General features: G+C 42.4%; 1 protein-coding gene across 1 annotated transcript; it reads right to left on the reverse strand.

Moving 5' to 3' along the window:
• Nucleotides 1-4191: 4191 nt before the first annotated feature.
• On the reverse strand, nt 4192-16681 carry LOC135491963 (sodium- and chloride-dependent glycine transporter 1-like). The gene is made up of 10 exons (XM_064777953.1): nt 15815-16681; nt 11058-11211; nt 10431-10562; nt 8849-9128; nt 7787-8158; nt 7186-7310; nt 6768-7018; nt 5914-6114; nt 5112-5273; nt 4192-4486 (listed from the first exon to the last, which is right to left on the reverse strand). Exons 1-10 carry the CDS (start codon nt 16400-16402, stop codon nt 4229-4231), a joined length of 2523 nt encoding a protein of 840 aa, XP_064634023.1. The 5' UTR covers nt 16403-16681; the 3' UTR covers nt 4192-4228.
• Between the last annotated feature and the right edge of the window lie 1043 nt (nt 16682-17724).

Below are 17724 nucleotides of genomic sequence, written 5' to 3' on the forward strand. Positions count from 1 at the left end.
CAGGGCGTAGCTAGCTGTCTGGACGGGAAATGACACTTGTTGGAAATTTTCGGCCAAAAAGACGTTTTTGGTGACTTCTTGGGGGTACTTTGTCCCAACGCACCCTACCCCCCCCCCCCCGCTAGCTACACCCATGATTTGTGTATGTTTTGCTGGTTTGGATGTGATGTTTTCCAGTCCATGTGTTGCCTCAAGTCAGGAAGTATCAACACCGTATTAAATCGTTTATCAATATTGGCACATTCCGGCTAGATGCCCGTATATTCTCATGAAAACGACAGCTGGCTAGCTCTTGACGTCACTCAGTTCTAACCGACGCAAATGCAAACAGGGGTGCTCTTAAAGGCCTACCCCATTCGTGAAAGATTAGAAATTTCTAATTGAATTTTAAAAATTCAAATAGTCTGGCGTGAATACGTATTGGATATAATTTCGCCATTGTGAAGACAGATATGGAAATACTGAGAGAACCGAGTTTCAGCAAAATCGTACACGTAATAACTGCACTACGGTATTGTGTATAACTGCATTTCTATTTTTCTGTACCACCAATAATTACCAATGGCGTACCCCTTCAAGCACGCCGTTCGTCATCATCATATTTTCTTGCGCTCATAACCTATCCTGAGATTCAGGTTTTTGATAAATGCTACGTCATATACAAAAATATCGAGAGGCGGAGTATTTTGAAAACCACTGGTGCCGGGGTGCTCATAACCAGACGTGTCATCGTGATGAAAATTGACCTGGTGTCATCCTTGTTACTCTAAGCGTTATCTTAGAGTAACACCGTATCATCTGTGTCAGTTTACCTCACAGCATACATGTATTCAGTATGTATGTACATATTTTCAGTCTGTAATTACATAATTTAAAAATCTCAAATTTTAATACAGAATTTCAAATTCTAATTCTCAACGAATGGCGTAGGCCTTTAAAGGAAAGATTACAGATGAATAATTCGTTGTCGTCAATGTATCTTGGCAACCAAGGCTTCAAGCAGGTCTTAGCCCTCATCCAACTCGATTTGAGGCTTACAGGTCTTGTAGATTATAGACAGGCCTATTAAGTTTATCATATGCTCTTCTTCGCAATAAATTGAAGGCATCACAGGGTGTCACAAAAGGATTGTACAGTCTTAAAAATAAAGACTTTGAAATTTTTGAAAATCTTTTAGGTTTTTCAGCCACCTCCGAGAGGTTTTTAAGGGCACTTAGAAACATTTAGAGGGTTTTTTTAGTCTAAAACCATTGAGTGTTGCTTTTCTCTGAAAAACCTCTTGGGTGCATATTTTTCACTTTTTTCATTGTACTCGTGTCGAAATAAATGTCAAATGCGGGTGTCTGGGCGTTATGAAGTGTTGACACTAAACAGGCCTTGGCCGAGTCAACAAATAAAAAAAGAAATGCGTTTCAATGAATGTATTTTACATTCATTGAAACGCATTTCTTTTTCATATAAGTATTTAAAACATGTATATGCATAAGTTACATGAATATGGGCCTACATTTGTATAATTCTTGAATATTACAATAACTTTTTCTAGGATGGGCCTGCGGCGCCTGTACAAGTACATGTATGACTGTGCTCGCCTGATATTCAAATGATTTTCACCTTCATTCATGAAATTATATAAGAATGTCCAATATTATCAAATAAGCTTACAATACAGTCATTCATAATTAGACCATTTCCACACAACTCAGTTCCTAAAGCATGGTACGAAGTAACTGGGCCATGTTGACGAATGGGCTCCATTGTCCGGAGAAAGATTCCGCACCCCACATATCTTTTTTCATTTCCTTTGGTTGTATTCTGTGGACCCACTCATGTCATTGTATATCTCCACGCACAGCTGTGTTACGATGATATTGGTCAAACCAGTGTCTTTTTGTGGAAAGACTCTTGTCAAATAGAACACCGTACAGCCCACAAATATTCGCGATCAAATATTTGCGGTCTCGTGAAATTGAATCTGAAATTAAAGTTTCACGATGATGTTTTTGGGAGACTTACGAAATTTGATTCGGTTTTCCATTCAAAAAAATTCGCGATTTTTATTTTCGCGAATCTATGTTATTCGCGAAATGCCCAAAAACAAAACGCCCCAAGATAATTTAGCAGTTTACAGTACAATGGATTTAGCAATTTGACAAGCCTGTAATTAGATCTTTCTCTGCCATATACCCGTATTCTCACGATAACCTGTAAGAGCGAATAACGTGAAAAGGGGCATTTCCTCACAGACAAATTATAGACCATTTCCAGTCGGATTTACAGTACATCAGGTTGACTCAGTACCGAAAATTGTTATATAAGATAACATGGGGAAAGCAACAATAAAAGGAATGACTTCCCCCCCTCGAGGGTAGCTTCAATGTTAAGATATTCTCACTCTTTTTTCCTTGTTTGTTGGGAGTTCAATAAGGCAGGTAACCATCCCTATACATTGGAGTGACAGAACTATTCGCTCAGACCAATCCACCGGATTGGTTCTTCGTCGTAACTCCTGTAGAGGGGCAGGGGCGAGAGGAAAAAACCGAATGAAAGACCGACCGTATAGAAGAGACCGTAGAGTTTACCAACGAGGCTGTAAACCGTGGAGGCCTACATGTTGATGTATGCTTCACAAGTTGTTGGTCACAACAGATAATCGATCATCCATATGCATTATATGTCAAGTTCAGATACATGCACTCAAACAGATGTTGGCTGAAACAATTTTCCTCCCGAGAAATTAGACTAGTTCCATTGTACATTCGAATTAAATATGGTAAATGAGTAGTATTTCCGACTTTTCAGTGTGCCATCAGGGCTTTTTAGGCGGCATGATTTAGTCCTTTCTTTTTCTTACGTTAGGGGGCGTCACACTCCTAAAGCGGCGGCGTTCTAATGCCAGTCTTTCCTCAAGTCCGCGTGATTCTGTCGTCTTCATTATTTCAATCATTGTCTTTTATAGTAGGCAGTGCAGCACATCAATTCAACTGAAGTAAAACAGTCTTTTGAGTTAATTTGAATGATTTTTGAAACAAAATTTGACAATTATATCCTTCCGCCACCCACCAATGCATTCCCTGTACACGTAACACTCTTTACAAAGGATTCACAGATCAGTTTTCTATATTATTATTTCTTCATCTTTATATGCTGTCTCATGCAGTGAACATTCAGTAGATAATTTTGAAATGGTCCACACAAGAAGGAATTGTTTCACAGAGGTATGCTAAATTTCACAGTAACAAATTTGATACAGCTGTAAAATGCCAAATTTTCACGCCTCCGATCCATTGTCGAGGTTCGCGGAAAAAAAACTAATTAAAAATAATTGTACAGCTGCCGTTTTGATCTGCATGTGCCTGTTGCCGTGTTGTTAAAAAGCAAAGCTTGTGAGGCTGCTAGCGACCTTGCCGGTGTAGAAGTAGAAAATGTCCCCCTGGAAAGTGTCCGGCCCGATTGTGTAGTTCAGTGTATTGTGAAGGATTGTGGTATCTGATTCTGTAGAGACCATGACCGTCAGTAGCTTATAGCTTAAGGCGCATAATAGAATCCTTTGCTCCCCGAACATTTTATCCTATATGAAATTTCAAACTTCTACACCTGTGTACAATATCTAATTGGCCTAGTTTCTGATACTTTCCTACAACCGATTGGTCAAACAATTCCAGAATCCGTGAATAAATTTGAGACTATCTCATGCTATCTCATTTGTCAATAGTGTCATATGATCCGATTGGCTAATGAATCTCATGATCCTATTATATATACATGTACAACTTTAAGTTGCAGCTGCCATGGGCAAGAGGATGTATTTTTGGACGAGATTCGTCTCGCAGATGACAGCAAGACGAAACGAGACGGTTAAACTCTCGCCTTCTTCGCAGTTTTTAAATCTTTCCCACAGAAAGCCTGCTCCTCAGGTGCGGCGTGCTACAGCGACCGCTGCACCCATCCTCCGTGCGCTGGACCGGAACGTGAATATTGATGACGTCGTTCTCGCAATCACACTCGGTACAAATCTATACACGGTTGCATTTTATATACCGGTACAGCTCACGCACAGTTTCCCCTCCCTCCGTGAGACAACACATCACGGCTCTTCACGATATTCTTTTCCTACAAAATGAAAAAATATACGCGCGGCAAAAACTTTGTACAAAACTAAATCAACAAATGAAACTTGAGCACATCGAATACAATATTTGGAATTATCATTTATTGAGTAAAATGTTCAAACGCATGTGTCTCCCGCTTCATCAATATCCTCTGTACCGTCCTTGGGACCAAATGAACTTTGACCTTTTGCACTTCCGTTCCTCTGCTGACGATTTTTGCTAGTGCAGACGACGATCGCAGTCTTGTTTTCCCGGGTTGCAAAAATGGTACTTTTGTTTCCCTCAGAGCCGTCAATGTCCAGATAGGCCTCTTGTCTGTTCTCCGACAGTGCTGGTCCCCATTCGATCCTAGGCTTGACTGCTTCTTTCAATAGCTAAAAAGAGGCAGAAAAGAAATTTCATGAGGTCGTCATAGAGTATTGCGGGTGATCCAGGACTTCCAGACACACTACCGTCACGCTACAGTGACGTTACCGACAGAAATCTACGCCGGTGCATCAACCACTTTTGGTCACCCACACGCTACCGTCAGGGTTTCCTGACGCGCTACCCGTCGGCCATCCTGGCACCAGTTGTTTTCAACATACTCCGGCTCTCGATATTTTGTTTGCGACATAGGAGTAAAAAAGCCTGATCTCAGGATGCCCGTCGGCATAGGCCCTTCCCGACGTGCCCCGACCCGACTTGCTACCATCGCAGCCTCCGCCAATTCCTGACGCAAGGTAGGATTATATTGACCAGAGTGATCGACTACCCAAATAACAGCAGACCTCGCAGGGAGGCGCGTGGTTTTACCAGGCTGCTACCGACGGATTACCCGACGCACTTTCCATACCCGCTACCGTCAACGCTTCCTTATACCAGCGTCATCCTTCAGACACGTTTTGAGTAGTTGACTAGGGTGGGTCCCTTAATACAGTCATGGATAGCCAACAACACTTTATAAAAGCAATATAGAAGCATAATGAGAGACTCTGATAAAAGAAATAGGTTACTTACATCATAACCGCCATCTTTGCCATACTGATATATAAACCAGCCAGGAACCATCAAGATCAGCCACAGTGCGGTCAGCCAGCCAATGCCATCGGCCCAAGCGGGGTATGAATAACCGTCCAAGCTCGGGGGCTTGTATAATACACAATTGAAGATTATCGTTACCTGAAACGAATCGTGAAACATAAGAAGATGATTTTTTGTTAAAAAAATAAATTTTTCATTTTGTGCAGGAACTAACCATATCGATTTGCTCAATGAAAAAATCATGAGTAAACGAAAAAAAAATCTGATAAAGAATTTTGATAAATTAACATCAACATTTTGGCAAACGGATAGGAAATTTAATAAATTCTAAAAAAAACAGCTTTTCGGCTAACTGATCAGATATTGAAAAAGGCAACACTACATTCTATCAAATACACTCGGGTTTACGTTTTCAGCAAGGTTTTTTACCCGGCATGCCCCTTGCAAGACTGTAAGCGACAACCCTACTGCTGAGATAACACTGAGGTGACACTCCGCGAACACACAAGAGATCGCCCTTTGCCCCTGCAATGCTGAGCCAATGACTGTCAATCACATCATGACAAAATGCCCGGAACGAGCAGCCCTGAGGAATTTTGGTCGCCCGAAGTTGTATCTCGGGCCAGCTGTGGCTTTATGGCGAGCAGGACTATTTGAGACAGACGACAACTTTCGTCACCAGGACATGACTGTCCTCAAAGATCCTCAAGATTGAGAAGGCCGACGGAGAAGAATAGGAAGAAGACAGAAGAAGAGTTTGACACTCTTTTTCACTCACAACAATAACAAGAGGTGAGATGACCATCCAGCACGCCTTCCAGTATATATTCGGCTTCTTTCCTAACATCATCTCAATATCTTCCGCAAATCTTTTGAAACCGTAGATCCAGCTGATGGCCACCAGTTCGAAGAACCCGGCGAACAGGAAGGGGAAACCACTGACGCAGTAGTCGACCAGATTGAGCAAGTAGATTCCTCCCTGAAAATATCAATACAGTTGGAGATAATTCATCGGTTGGTATAGTTGCTGAAATATTACTAGATGCATCTTAGTGTTCATGTATAAGTCAAATGTTCTGCTGCATAACAGACCTACAATTTGTTGTTAGGCCAAAATATTCATAGGCAAGAAACATACTTTTAGTAATTGAATTAGGCCCCGCGTGATGGCGCTTAAATGCCTCTATTTTATTTTGTTTATCTCAGACAGGGTTTTGTCGTGGCACGATCTTTCCTCGGAATTTTTACAAGTTATATCCTGTAGGCATGGTAGGGGAAAAACTTGTTGTCTGGAAACATTTCATAATAGGTACATATCAATTCCATCGGTACAGAACACCGAAGTTTGAGCAACAACACCAATGGTTTGTAAACGGCAAAAACCGAAGTTTTAGCCATTCCGTAGTTTTTGGCACGTCACAGACATCCAACTCTGTAATACCGTATACGTTTTTGCGACGTATATATAAGTTGCCGATTGGTGGCCAGTGTGGAAAACTTCAATAATGGCGGCCTGTGTTGACAGTCACAGCACAACGTCATCAATAATTCTAGTTTCAGGCCACGCAAGGGTCTACGTTTACTTTCAGAAGGACGAAGGCCCGTATTTTCATGACCAGCTACTCAGCTCACCTTACATATCATAGGAATACCTAGCAGGAAGGAGAGTGCGATGACGCTGCACCTGAAGATGATTGCCTGCTTCGGTCCCGTGATGAAGCTGCTGAACTCATCTGAGAAGGCGCTGAGGACACTCTCCATCATGGAAAACTGGGAGCCGAAGCCCAGGGTCGCCATCATAATGAAGAATAGGATGGCCCAGAGTGGAGCGACTGGCATCTTGGCGATGGCCTCGGGGTAGACGACAAAGGCAAGACCTGGACCTGGAGGACAATGAAATTAAGATTGTTGTGTAAGTAACGATATGGTATTGATTTCAAAAGTTCATTTAGTTTTCAAATTTACTAGTTTTTAGCCCGATACACTACGAAAACATATTTGCGGAAGTCTGTTTAAATCATATATGTGATGATAGAAAGATAAATCTTACCTCCAGTAGCAACATCGCCCACGTCTACTCCCTTCTCTGCAGCCATGAAACCAAGGACGGAAAATATGACAAGACCGGCGAAGATACTAGTCGCACAATTGATTATAGCCACGATAAGGGAATCCCTGCAAACAAGGGGATGGCGAGTAAACAATTGGAGATTCAAGGACGAGGAGTTAGTCATGACGTATGTGCACAAACTAGACCTGAACTGGTCGATTTCTGGTTCAGAGGCCACCAGGATCACCCAGTCTCAGTATACTGTGTGGTTTGTGGTGGTTCTACTGAGATCCAGTCATAATCTCTGGGGAAAAATCGAAGACGACTGAGGCAATCTAAACGTCTGAGTGTCTTTTTGGGGACAAGAGAGGTGAAGGTGGTTCGCCTAGACCGCCCTGGCCCGTCCCACAACATGATCTACAGCGGGTCGGAGCTCACTTCAATGGCTAGTGGTTCCCCTAACCCGAACGATACAAACTGAAGTACACACCGACTCCAGGCGTTTGTGGCGGGCCAATCCGTAGGGTAGTTCGAATCTGCGCAGGGAAATCGAAGACGACTGAGCTAAAACAAGTAGACCATTCAAATGAAGGAAACATACCTGACACAATTATTGTCGAATTTATTGTAACTGGACATCGCAATGAGTCCACCAGAACAAGCACCCAGAGAGTAGAAGATCTGTGTTGCGGCATCACTCCACACCCTAGCATCTGCCAATCGAGAGAAGTCGGGCTTGAGGTAATACAAGATGCCTTGATCAGCTCCTGGGAGAGTCACGCCACGGATGAGGAGGACCGTCAACATGACGTAGGGGAAGATCGCAGTGAAGTAGACCACCTTCCCTAGGGACTCGATACCCTTGAGAAGGACAGCGAGAACGATGACCCAGGCCAGGAGAAGAGTGAGAAGGAGCTTCCAGCTGGGCAGGCCGAATTCTTCGATTCCGGATGACTGTTCCAGTATGTAGTTGCTGCAAAGGAAGCAAAATATTTTTGGAATGTACTGGGGCGTAGCTAGGCACTGATTATCAAGAAGTTCCTCGACAGTAGATAAAAAATGGTCAACAAATGTGCCTCAAACTGATCTCGAAAACCTTTACCACTGGGCGTTAAGTTTGTTTATTATAAAAGGGCCGTTTACACGGGACAAAATTGATCTACATCGAACCGAATCGGTACAGATTAGTCTGTCGTGTAAACGCGCACAATCGTGATCTGGTCTGGTTCGAGGTACATACTGACGTCATTTCGAGACTTACGTCATTCATAACGTCATGGGCGATGTAATCTGATCTGGTCTTGTTTTTTATTTTTGTCGTGTAAACGGCCCTCGGTCAATGTAAGGCCCAGCCAGATTTACCTCATGAGACACCCTTTACATCCAGACTCCTCTCTCTAATGCCCGGTGGCTGGCGAGAAGACAGTTTGTACCGTATCAATAAACTTGTAGAATATCACTTGTTATATACGTGAATCTATCTTGAACACCAAGGTTTTTTGCATCTTTAGCCGGGCGACATTTAAAGAGGGTATAGGTCATGAGGTACAGGACGAAGTGGGTCGCAATCTTGAGGAGGTTTCCTGGAACGTTGATGAACCCAAATGGCATCTTGGAGTATTCAAAGTTGTCATGCATTAGCTTTTCAAGAGGCTGTACTTACTAGTAATATTCCTCACTTGGCGTTTTGGTCAAGTTCGTTGCAACAGTCGCATTAATGGAAGAGGCCGCGCTGAGGAAAGTACCATTGGTCATGGTAGCATTGAGCGTATCGTTTTTCGATGGCGGCATGCGGCAGGCGTCCGTGTTCCAATAATTATCGCACGTTGTCCACGGCAGCACGGAGGTCATCGACATGAAGAAGTAAAGAAGGACGTGAGCGATGATCACGTTGTAATAGAGGGAGATTAACCAGGAGGCGATAACCATACTGTAGCCAAGACCTGTCAAGATTTTTAAAAGAAGAAAATATACTATCATATGCAACAAGTTGCTGCAGGATAAATCCGTTGTCGACAAGGCATCCTTGGGAGATGCTGCAACAATATAAATCAAATTAGTACAGAAAAATCAAGTTACCTTCACTGGAATTCCAACCACAGATCTTTGGATCAGAGAACTGACTCACCGTTCTCACTCCACTCAAAGTGGGTACTCCGATTGTACACCCTATGAAATAAAGGTTTTTGCGCTTTTGAAAAACCTTCAGAATGTTCTTCGGCCACCAAAAAATGCACTCAATAGACGTTTTTAGCAAAAATGAAAAACTTTTGATGGGTTTGAGATTGGGAAAAACCTCCGAGGGATTTCTATTTTGCTGAACATCTCTATGGAATGCATGTTTGTGTTTATCGAAAAATATTTAAAGCTTTTTTAAAAGCTAAAAAGCTGATCGGGAAAGAGGCGAATTGCATTATTCGGTGTTTTTCTAATTTAACTTGAATCTTGGCGGAATCCAAATTTCAGACCCGATCTTATTTGGAACCGGTGTGACAGCGGATATAGTCCCCCTGGAGTCATAGTCCGGTAGCATTATATTTGACCAATTAAGCAGCATGATCTATTGTACCGCTAACCCTGACCAAAACATTTAGCAATGCGGGCTATTGTTACACGGACTATCAGCCCTAGGACTACTATCCCTTGCACACCGGTGCTTAGGGGTTCGGACTAGTGTGAACCTTCTTTATGTACACTGTCGGCGGCAGCATTCGAAACAGACAAAACAATACTGAGACATCCAACAAACACGACATTCTGAGACAAGACCACCATTGAATATTCATAGGTTGGAGGTTCCAGACCTATCAATTAGACGCGAGTATATTTTTAACTGTCAAGTGCATATTTGGAGAGGTATTGAAAAGATATTTGGTGTGACAAGTCTACAGATATAAAGAAATTACAAATGTATATGATAAAAAAATTAATTTTGAATTTTGCTAATTTGGCAATTTGAGATTTTTCTGCCAGTTGGCTGAAAAGAGTGGAAATACCAACGTCTGTCCAATTTGTCGATTATCAAAACATATCAGTGGTCAACTACCAGTTTACTTTTCACCATTTACTTGTCCGACTGTCCGGAATATCATATCAAAATTTTATTTAAGATTCACAACCCCACGCAGTATTTGATGCGACGCGGTCAAACATTGACAATTTTACTGCTAAAAGGCTTAAAAAATCAATGGTGGTCTTGTCTCCATTTAGGCCCAGAGAGAACTCCATCGTAAATATCAACTTGCCTTTCAAGGGAGGGCTGATCCTCCAAATCGTGATCGGGCCCAAACTTGCAAATTGGCCAAATGCAAGTTCCAGGTAGAAAAGAGGGAGGCCGACTACAGCCAACATAATGATGTAAGGAACAAGGAAAGCACCTGAAAGTAGTGAAACACACATAATACATGTGTAGTGAGAACCTGGAAAGACATCCCAGAGCCATTCATTGCAAGGTTAATACCACGGTTAATGTGTAAAAATACTAGTAACAACGGCAACAACACACGGAGCAGATGACAGGCTTTGAAAAAAAGAGATGCTTTGACATTCAATTTCCTGTAATAGGAGTTCCAAACTTCAAGAAAAGGTTCCAAGGACTTTCGGCAAAGCCGATCCACCAAACTGACATTTCGAGGCTATATTCGGGCTTGCAAGAAAATCTCAATGAACGGGTTAGAAATAGAAGTTGAAAGGCGAGAATTGAGTTGCTCTTGAAAAGCAGACGACATCGAAATTTAGAAAGCGGACGAAGTTGCTTGAGTGTCGAAAGCAGGTAACACAGAAGTTGCCCTTCAAAACAGACGACATTGAAGTTGTTCTTTGAAGCAAACGACAGCGAAGTTGCTCTTCAAAAACTGACGTCAAAGTCTCACCTCCGCCATTTTTGTAGCAGAGGTATGGGAACCTCCATACGTTGCCGAGGCCGACAGCATAGCCAATGCAAGTCAGGATGAACTCCAGTTGGCCTCCCCACGCTGCCCTTTTCGGTTCTTCGGCGCCTTTTTCTTCATCTTTTTCGACGTCAAACTGGAAGATTGGAAATAGGGCCACAGTAGTTAACTGTAATTTTATTGTAGAATGGTAAAGGCAATGCAGAATAGGGCAATGCAAAATGGTAAAGGCAATGCAGAATAGGGCAATACAAAATGGTAAAGGCAATGCAGAATAGGGCAATGTAAAATGGTAAAGGCAATGCAGAATAGGGCAATACAAAATGGTAAAGGCAATGCAGAATAGGGCAATACAAAATGGTAAAGACAATGCAGAATAGGGCAATGCAAAATGATAAAGGCAATTCGGAATATGGGCATTAAAGAATGTAAAGAATATTGGCGTCTAGAACTATGGCTTCGGTAGGCAATGATCGGGAGATTTAATTAAGCGAGATTTCAGGCACAACTCATTCGGTATGTGAACCCTAGCCTACCGAGACAGCCCATCGTCATCATATTTAGATGTACATGACGTAGATAGTCTTCCTACGGACAAGGCCTATCCACTGCGTTCAAGTTATTATAATAGGCTTTTTCTCTAGGTACCATCACTCTTGCTGTATAAACCGTAATATGGACTTAGAAAAAATTACTAGGCCTACCTGTCGCGGCAAATCATACAGGTAGGTACTGTATATCGGGTGAGCAAAAAAAATCCCGCTTTTTAAAGTAGAATATATCTAATGCTATCAAACAGAAATCATTGAAAATTTGCCCTCGTGTGGCCCTGATATTATCTAGAAGAACCTAAAGTTTAAAATCAGTAGACCTCCTATTACTTTTGTATTAATCAAAAGGTACGCGTCAAAAAATTTCTGGCTCTTCACAACACGTACATTAACGTATGAAATACTCGAGGGTCTGTCGGATGAGACTAAAACCCGTGGTCCCTTGTACCTGAGTGTCTATGCCAGGGCAAGTAAAAGATCCAACATAGGTCGAGAGTAACCTAGCGTGGACTCCATCCCTCCGGCAAAAGTCCAATAGGGTTTCGACGCCGGTCATTATATGTGATAAGTGCTGATAGTTGATGAGGTACCTGCACAACAAAACCTGCCAATAGGGGGCCCCGCAGCCAAGTGGACAATTGTTTGTAATTAGAAAGCCATTTCCCGGCCGGGTCAATGATTATTGAATGTTTCATCTCGTAATTACTCTACATGGGGAAACAGCACCAAAATGTTGTTTTATTATGATTTTATGATGAGTTTTAGGGAGGAAATCAACAAAACTTAATTTCAATGGAAAATGCAGTGGGAGTGTACCTTTTAGTACTGGTGCTGCCATCTGGATTTTTAATTTCTGCAGGTTCCTAATTGTTATGCCTGTTATTAAGAATAAATAAATAATAGTGTTTATGAATTCTTGCTGTTATCCATATTATTTTGGTTGGAATTTTTGTTTTTTGTATCACAAAAACACAATCTTTAAACAAAGATTGAAAAGATTTATGAGGAGATTATCAAATCTTTGATTAAAAATATTTAAAAAATGGTTTGAAAATGAAATGACAAAATATTGCGTAATCAGTGTCCATTATGTGAACAACGAGGAGAATAGGAGTAAGGACGCTTGTACTCTCATCGCTGATGGCGCTGGCTGTGTTGGGAAGGGGGGAGGGGGTGGAACGGGATACGGTATAGGCCTATTCCCGGACCTATTTATAGTGTGACATTTTGTTCCAGGTGTGCAATGGATAGTAGTCATAGGGCTGATAGTCCGTGTAACAATAGCCCGCATTGCTAAATGTTTTGGTTAGGGTTAGCGGTACAATAGATCATGCTGCTTAATTGGTCAAATACAATGCTACCGGACTATGACTCCAGGGGGATTATATCCGCTGTCACACCGGACTGCTTTATTCATTGGGGCTCTGTCCTGAAACTCGAAACTGACATTGGTAGGAGTGTCACATCCTGTCCCCTTACAGTTTATAGCTTCGTGCAAAGCGATTGTGTGATTGTTTCCAATGAGAAGAGGATCCAGTCAGACACAATAGGTAGGCCTATATGCATTCGATCGAAGCTTGGCTGAATCAATTGCTTCAACCGACAGCATTCCGAGGGGCGCTTTGAGCGTGGTGGCGCCATATAAATGACAAGTATGATTAATATCATCATTATCATCCTAGTTATCGGAAAGCACCAAGAAAATGAGCCGGAAATTAACCCAATGCTGTAAAGTCGAGCAGGAGCCTTCTACGTTGTCACCTTTTTCAATGACATTCTAATGCTATGGACGATATGAATAAAGATTTTTTTACTCTAGATAGGTACAGACAGGCCAAGTGTAAATGTACATGAATTTTTAAGTAAAAGCATTTGCTAGTCTTTATTCATATCTGCCATCTAGGCCAAATGGATTTAAAACGCTCGTTTGCGGACGCGTCAGGGATGAAATATGGCCCAGGGCCCATTAACTCAACAAAATGTGCTACTGCCGCCAGCTTTATCAATGTCATGTAAATAATTCTCGATTGTTGTGTCATATTCATGTGTCAGTGACACAGCCAGATCAAACATTTGCTTACTTTGTTGTGGCTTAAAACTGTGATATAAAGGGCCGGCAAGATAAACACTATACCATTCAGGATTTGAAGGGCTGGCCATTCAAAGACAAGTGACTTGACAAGACTCATCCCATTTTTATTGAAGTGTTATTTACACTTGGAGACCACTCGACACATATTTCTAAAGGCTATTACGACTTACTCCGGCCATATAGCTGCATGCTCCGACGCAGTGATACTTTGTGATTATTAAGATTTAGTAAAGACTAAGAATTTGGAAGCAACACTACAGCATCCCAGCTGGCACTTGGTACCAAATTTTGACAATAGGCGGCTTTTGCAAGATCAAAGGCTATCACTATTGGCTGGTTGTTGCTTGATTTATTAACGGATGTATGTAAATAAGCCATTATAAATCTTCATATTTGTCTGTTTTAGATAATGGACTTGTCCTGGTGCACTTTGCCTCCTAATGCATTTGTGGCCACTTTGTAGTAAAGAATCAAACAGTACTTTTGAGGGGTTTGCCTTTTGCTTCGTTGGGTTTACAGCATGCATTATTCGTGCCACCTTAGCTAGCGAGAGCCACGTACATGTATTTGAGGTTGCTGAAAATGAGCGTTTTCGCAAATCACCCGAAATGCCAACGTGAACGCCTATCCTATCGCTCGATCTCCTGATAGGTATGTCGGCGTTCGCATTCATTCGTCTGCACCCGCACAAAATGTTTCCTGCACTTGCACATACATTGTATATACAGGGTGGTCCAGAAAAAACGCAACCAGGTACTTCATCAAGTTTACACGATTGAAATCAGTGAAATCTTTCAAGAAGAGCAATGATACGAAGATCGCACGAATTGGTTCAGTAGTTTTGTTTTATAGCCTATTTTGTGAAGCAAAGACCAGATTCATTCGCGCATAGAAACATACCAACTGTGTCGATAAATTGAACTTGGTAAGTACATGTAGGTGGATTAAATGTTAGGTAATAATACTGATAGGAGATATTGTCAACTAGGGTGCCAGTGGCCATTTGCAACAGACTTAAGGTCGCATAAGCATGGCCAGTCAGCACACCACCGAGATGGTTGTAACCTGCAACAGAACCGTTCTGTTTTTCTGCATTGAACCTGGCCAGAGGATTTCAACCTTGCTTTACGAAAAAGTCTTTACAACAAAAACTACTCTCTGGACAGAATCGGATGATCTAGGTACATGTATCATTCTTCTTCTAGAAAGATTCCCCATCCACTGATATCAATGGTTTTAACCCCCGCCGGTAGTGGAAGTATCCAGTTGCGTTCTGGACCACCCTGTATATATATTGACGTTACGGGATCTTTGCGAAATTTCCCTATTAGATATTGACCTCAACTTCTTGCATGCAGTTGTAGTGCATTTTAACTACATTATTTTGTACTACAGTTCATGAAAGTTTCTAAACATCCTTCAGCGCACGTTTTGGCGCCACTCCTTTCACAACTGCATGTTTTGTTATGTTTTTTTCCCTTTTTTTCCTGCATAGGATCAGGCCACACTTCAGGTGGGAAAAGGCCAAACCACAAACATCCGTGCCTTTATAATGCATTTATGCACAACTATACGCATGCATGCACCAAGAACGTTGAATTGTAGATTAAGGTTTTTAGAATATTTTGAGAAGCATTCAGGAGAATTTTTGTGACGTCCTCTACATGAAAATATCCAATTATATTTTTCATCGCATCAACATCCGGATGAGCTTTTTCTTCAGTTTGACGAGGCGAAGTTTGGGAGAAGAACTACTGCAACCTGGACGTCTCTGAAAGAAAGGTATTTTCATGCAGATTTCGGACGAAATTGAACACCCTTTTTCGTCCGAAATCTGGACGAAAACACATCACCATCACCACCACCAACACCCCGGACCAAAAAGGTAAATACGGCCAAGCTTTTCAATAAAGAATGATCACCGCAAAACGCAAGCGACCATAACGAGGTATGCGACACTTTCTGCGACCCCCCCCCCCCGCGTTAGTCAATCTTTTAGGTCATTCTGTCGCATGCTATAACATGTATGATCTTGATTGCCTGTTGCAGCGACGAAAAACGCCGTTTTGTGGAGGCTAGAGCAGCATGAGACTCACCTCTTCTTTTTCCTCGACGCTCTTTGGCGGTTCCTCCTCCTCAGGGACGAACCTGGGCGTGACCAGGGTACTCCGGCGCCGGACCTCCTTGACCATTAGTGAGTCGCGCCTCACCGATGGTCTCCTTTGTTTTTCCTCATCCTCCTCGACCAACGGAAGCGCGCTGCTCCTTCTCCGAATTTCCTGGACCACGAGTGAAGGGCGCCGCTGGCTGGGGGGTTCTGGCGACGCGAAGACGCCCATTCCGAAGCTCCCGCGGCGCCTCGCGTTGATGGAGAAACGCCTTGGCTCCGGTTCTTTGGTCACGCTACTGCTTCGCCTCAAGGCATTGCTCAGGACAGCCTCCTTCCTCGGAAGGTCCTCCAAGAGAGGCTCGTCCTCGTCGGCTTCGTCATCTTCCTCGCCGATAGCCGAAAGACGCCGGGCTTCTTCCTGGTCCACCCCGAGTAAATCGAATTGTTTCTGTAGGCCTGGCGTGTCGGGATGCTTGTGGCCTGTTCCAGGCTGAGGACCACTTCCCTCTATCGATATCAGTGGATTCCTAACCCCCGGCGAAGCTGGATCGAACACCGAATCCGATTCAGACATTTTATCTGAATCTAGAAGGCGCACAACCGACCGAGTGCACCAACAACAACCACCAACAGACTGACCCCAAATCTAAATAAGACGCGGAATTATATCCGACCCTGGATGATTATTAATTAAATCCTATCTATCTATCTGGAACAGTCAAAAGTTTACAACTCTGGCCTAATGCAGTAACTACGCTGTACCTTGTTAGCTACCATCCAGGCCAGTTTACAATGCTGATGGAAGTCCAAACTCGTTAAATCATTTTAGAAATGCGGGTCCAGTTTAATGTTTCAGTCTTGCACGCCAATGCAGTTGGCACCTTAAGGAATGTGCATAGGATGTTTCATCATGAACCTCAGTGCAATACACGGATGAGAATGTACACGTAATATACGACCGAGCGCATGTTTGGGCAAACTTTTGTTTTTGGAGCATGCTGCATATCCCCAATTCTCTTTTATAATTCCAGGAGCTGAAACGAAATTGGAAAAGCATCAAACACTTATATCAAGCGATTACATCATAAGTTGATTTATGTTAAATCGACATAGGCCTACTAGATAAAATTTCTTATCTGTTTATAGTATTATGTAACCTGTCTGGCGTAGATGAGCGAGTAATATCACACAGCACAACTGTCCACACCGACAAAATATTTGCGCGGCTTTATTCACTGATAAAAATTTGAAGAAAAAAACAAACTTTAAAGGACCATTGGTATTATTAAGGGCAATATTACCCAGCTGTCGGCTGCCCAGTCACCTCCTATGCTACACAAGTAGTTCCCATCAACAAAATCCACAAAAAAAGGGAAAAATTAACAAATCTGACTGAATCATCACGCTTTTTCGATGTTACCTCCGATTTGACCCGAGTTAGCTCTCCATGCAACGATCATTTCCATGCTGAAGGATGCACTAGTAAGGCGCTTCCTGGAGCATGTTCTAGCGCGAAAGTCTTTCTCGCCAGGACTTGTGACTACTAAAAATATCGAATAACGCGTTTTTCTACTATTTAAGAGCTGAAACGAAATTGGAAAAGCATCAAACACGTTTAGAAAAATAGTTAACTTATGAACCAGAAAAAGAATAAACATACTGCCATAAAAAGCCGTCCATTCCTTTAACGATTTTTATTTTGGCGGGTACGAAATTCCATTCGAGTTTTCCTAATCAAAGCAAAAGGGAGTTTTCACAAAGCGCCCGAAACTTCAATGCGAACGCCTAACCTATTTTTCGACAACGTTCACGTTGGAGTTTCCGGGGATTTGCGAAAACTCCCCGATATTTTTTTCCCATGAATCTCGCGAATATGAGAAATAACGCCAGTAAAAA

Source organism: Lineus longissimus, chromosome 8 (assembly GCF_910592395.1).
Source record: "Lineus longissimus chromosome 8, tnLinLong1.2, whole genome shotgun sequence".
Classification (NCBI taxonomy): domain Eukaryota; kingdom Metazoa; phylum Nemertea; class Pilidiophora; order Heteronemertea; family Lineidae; genus Lineus; species Lineus longissimus.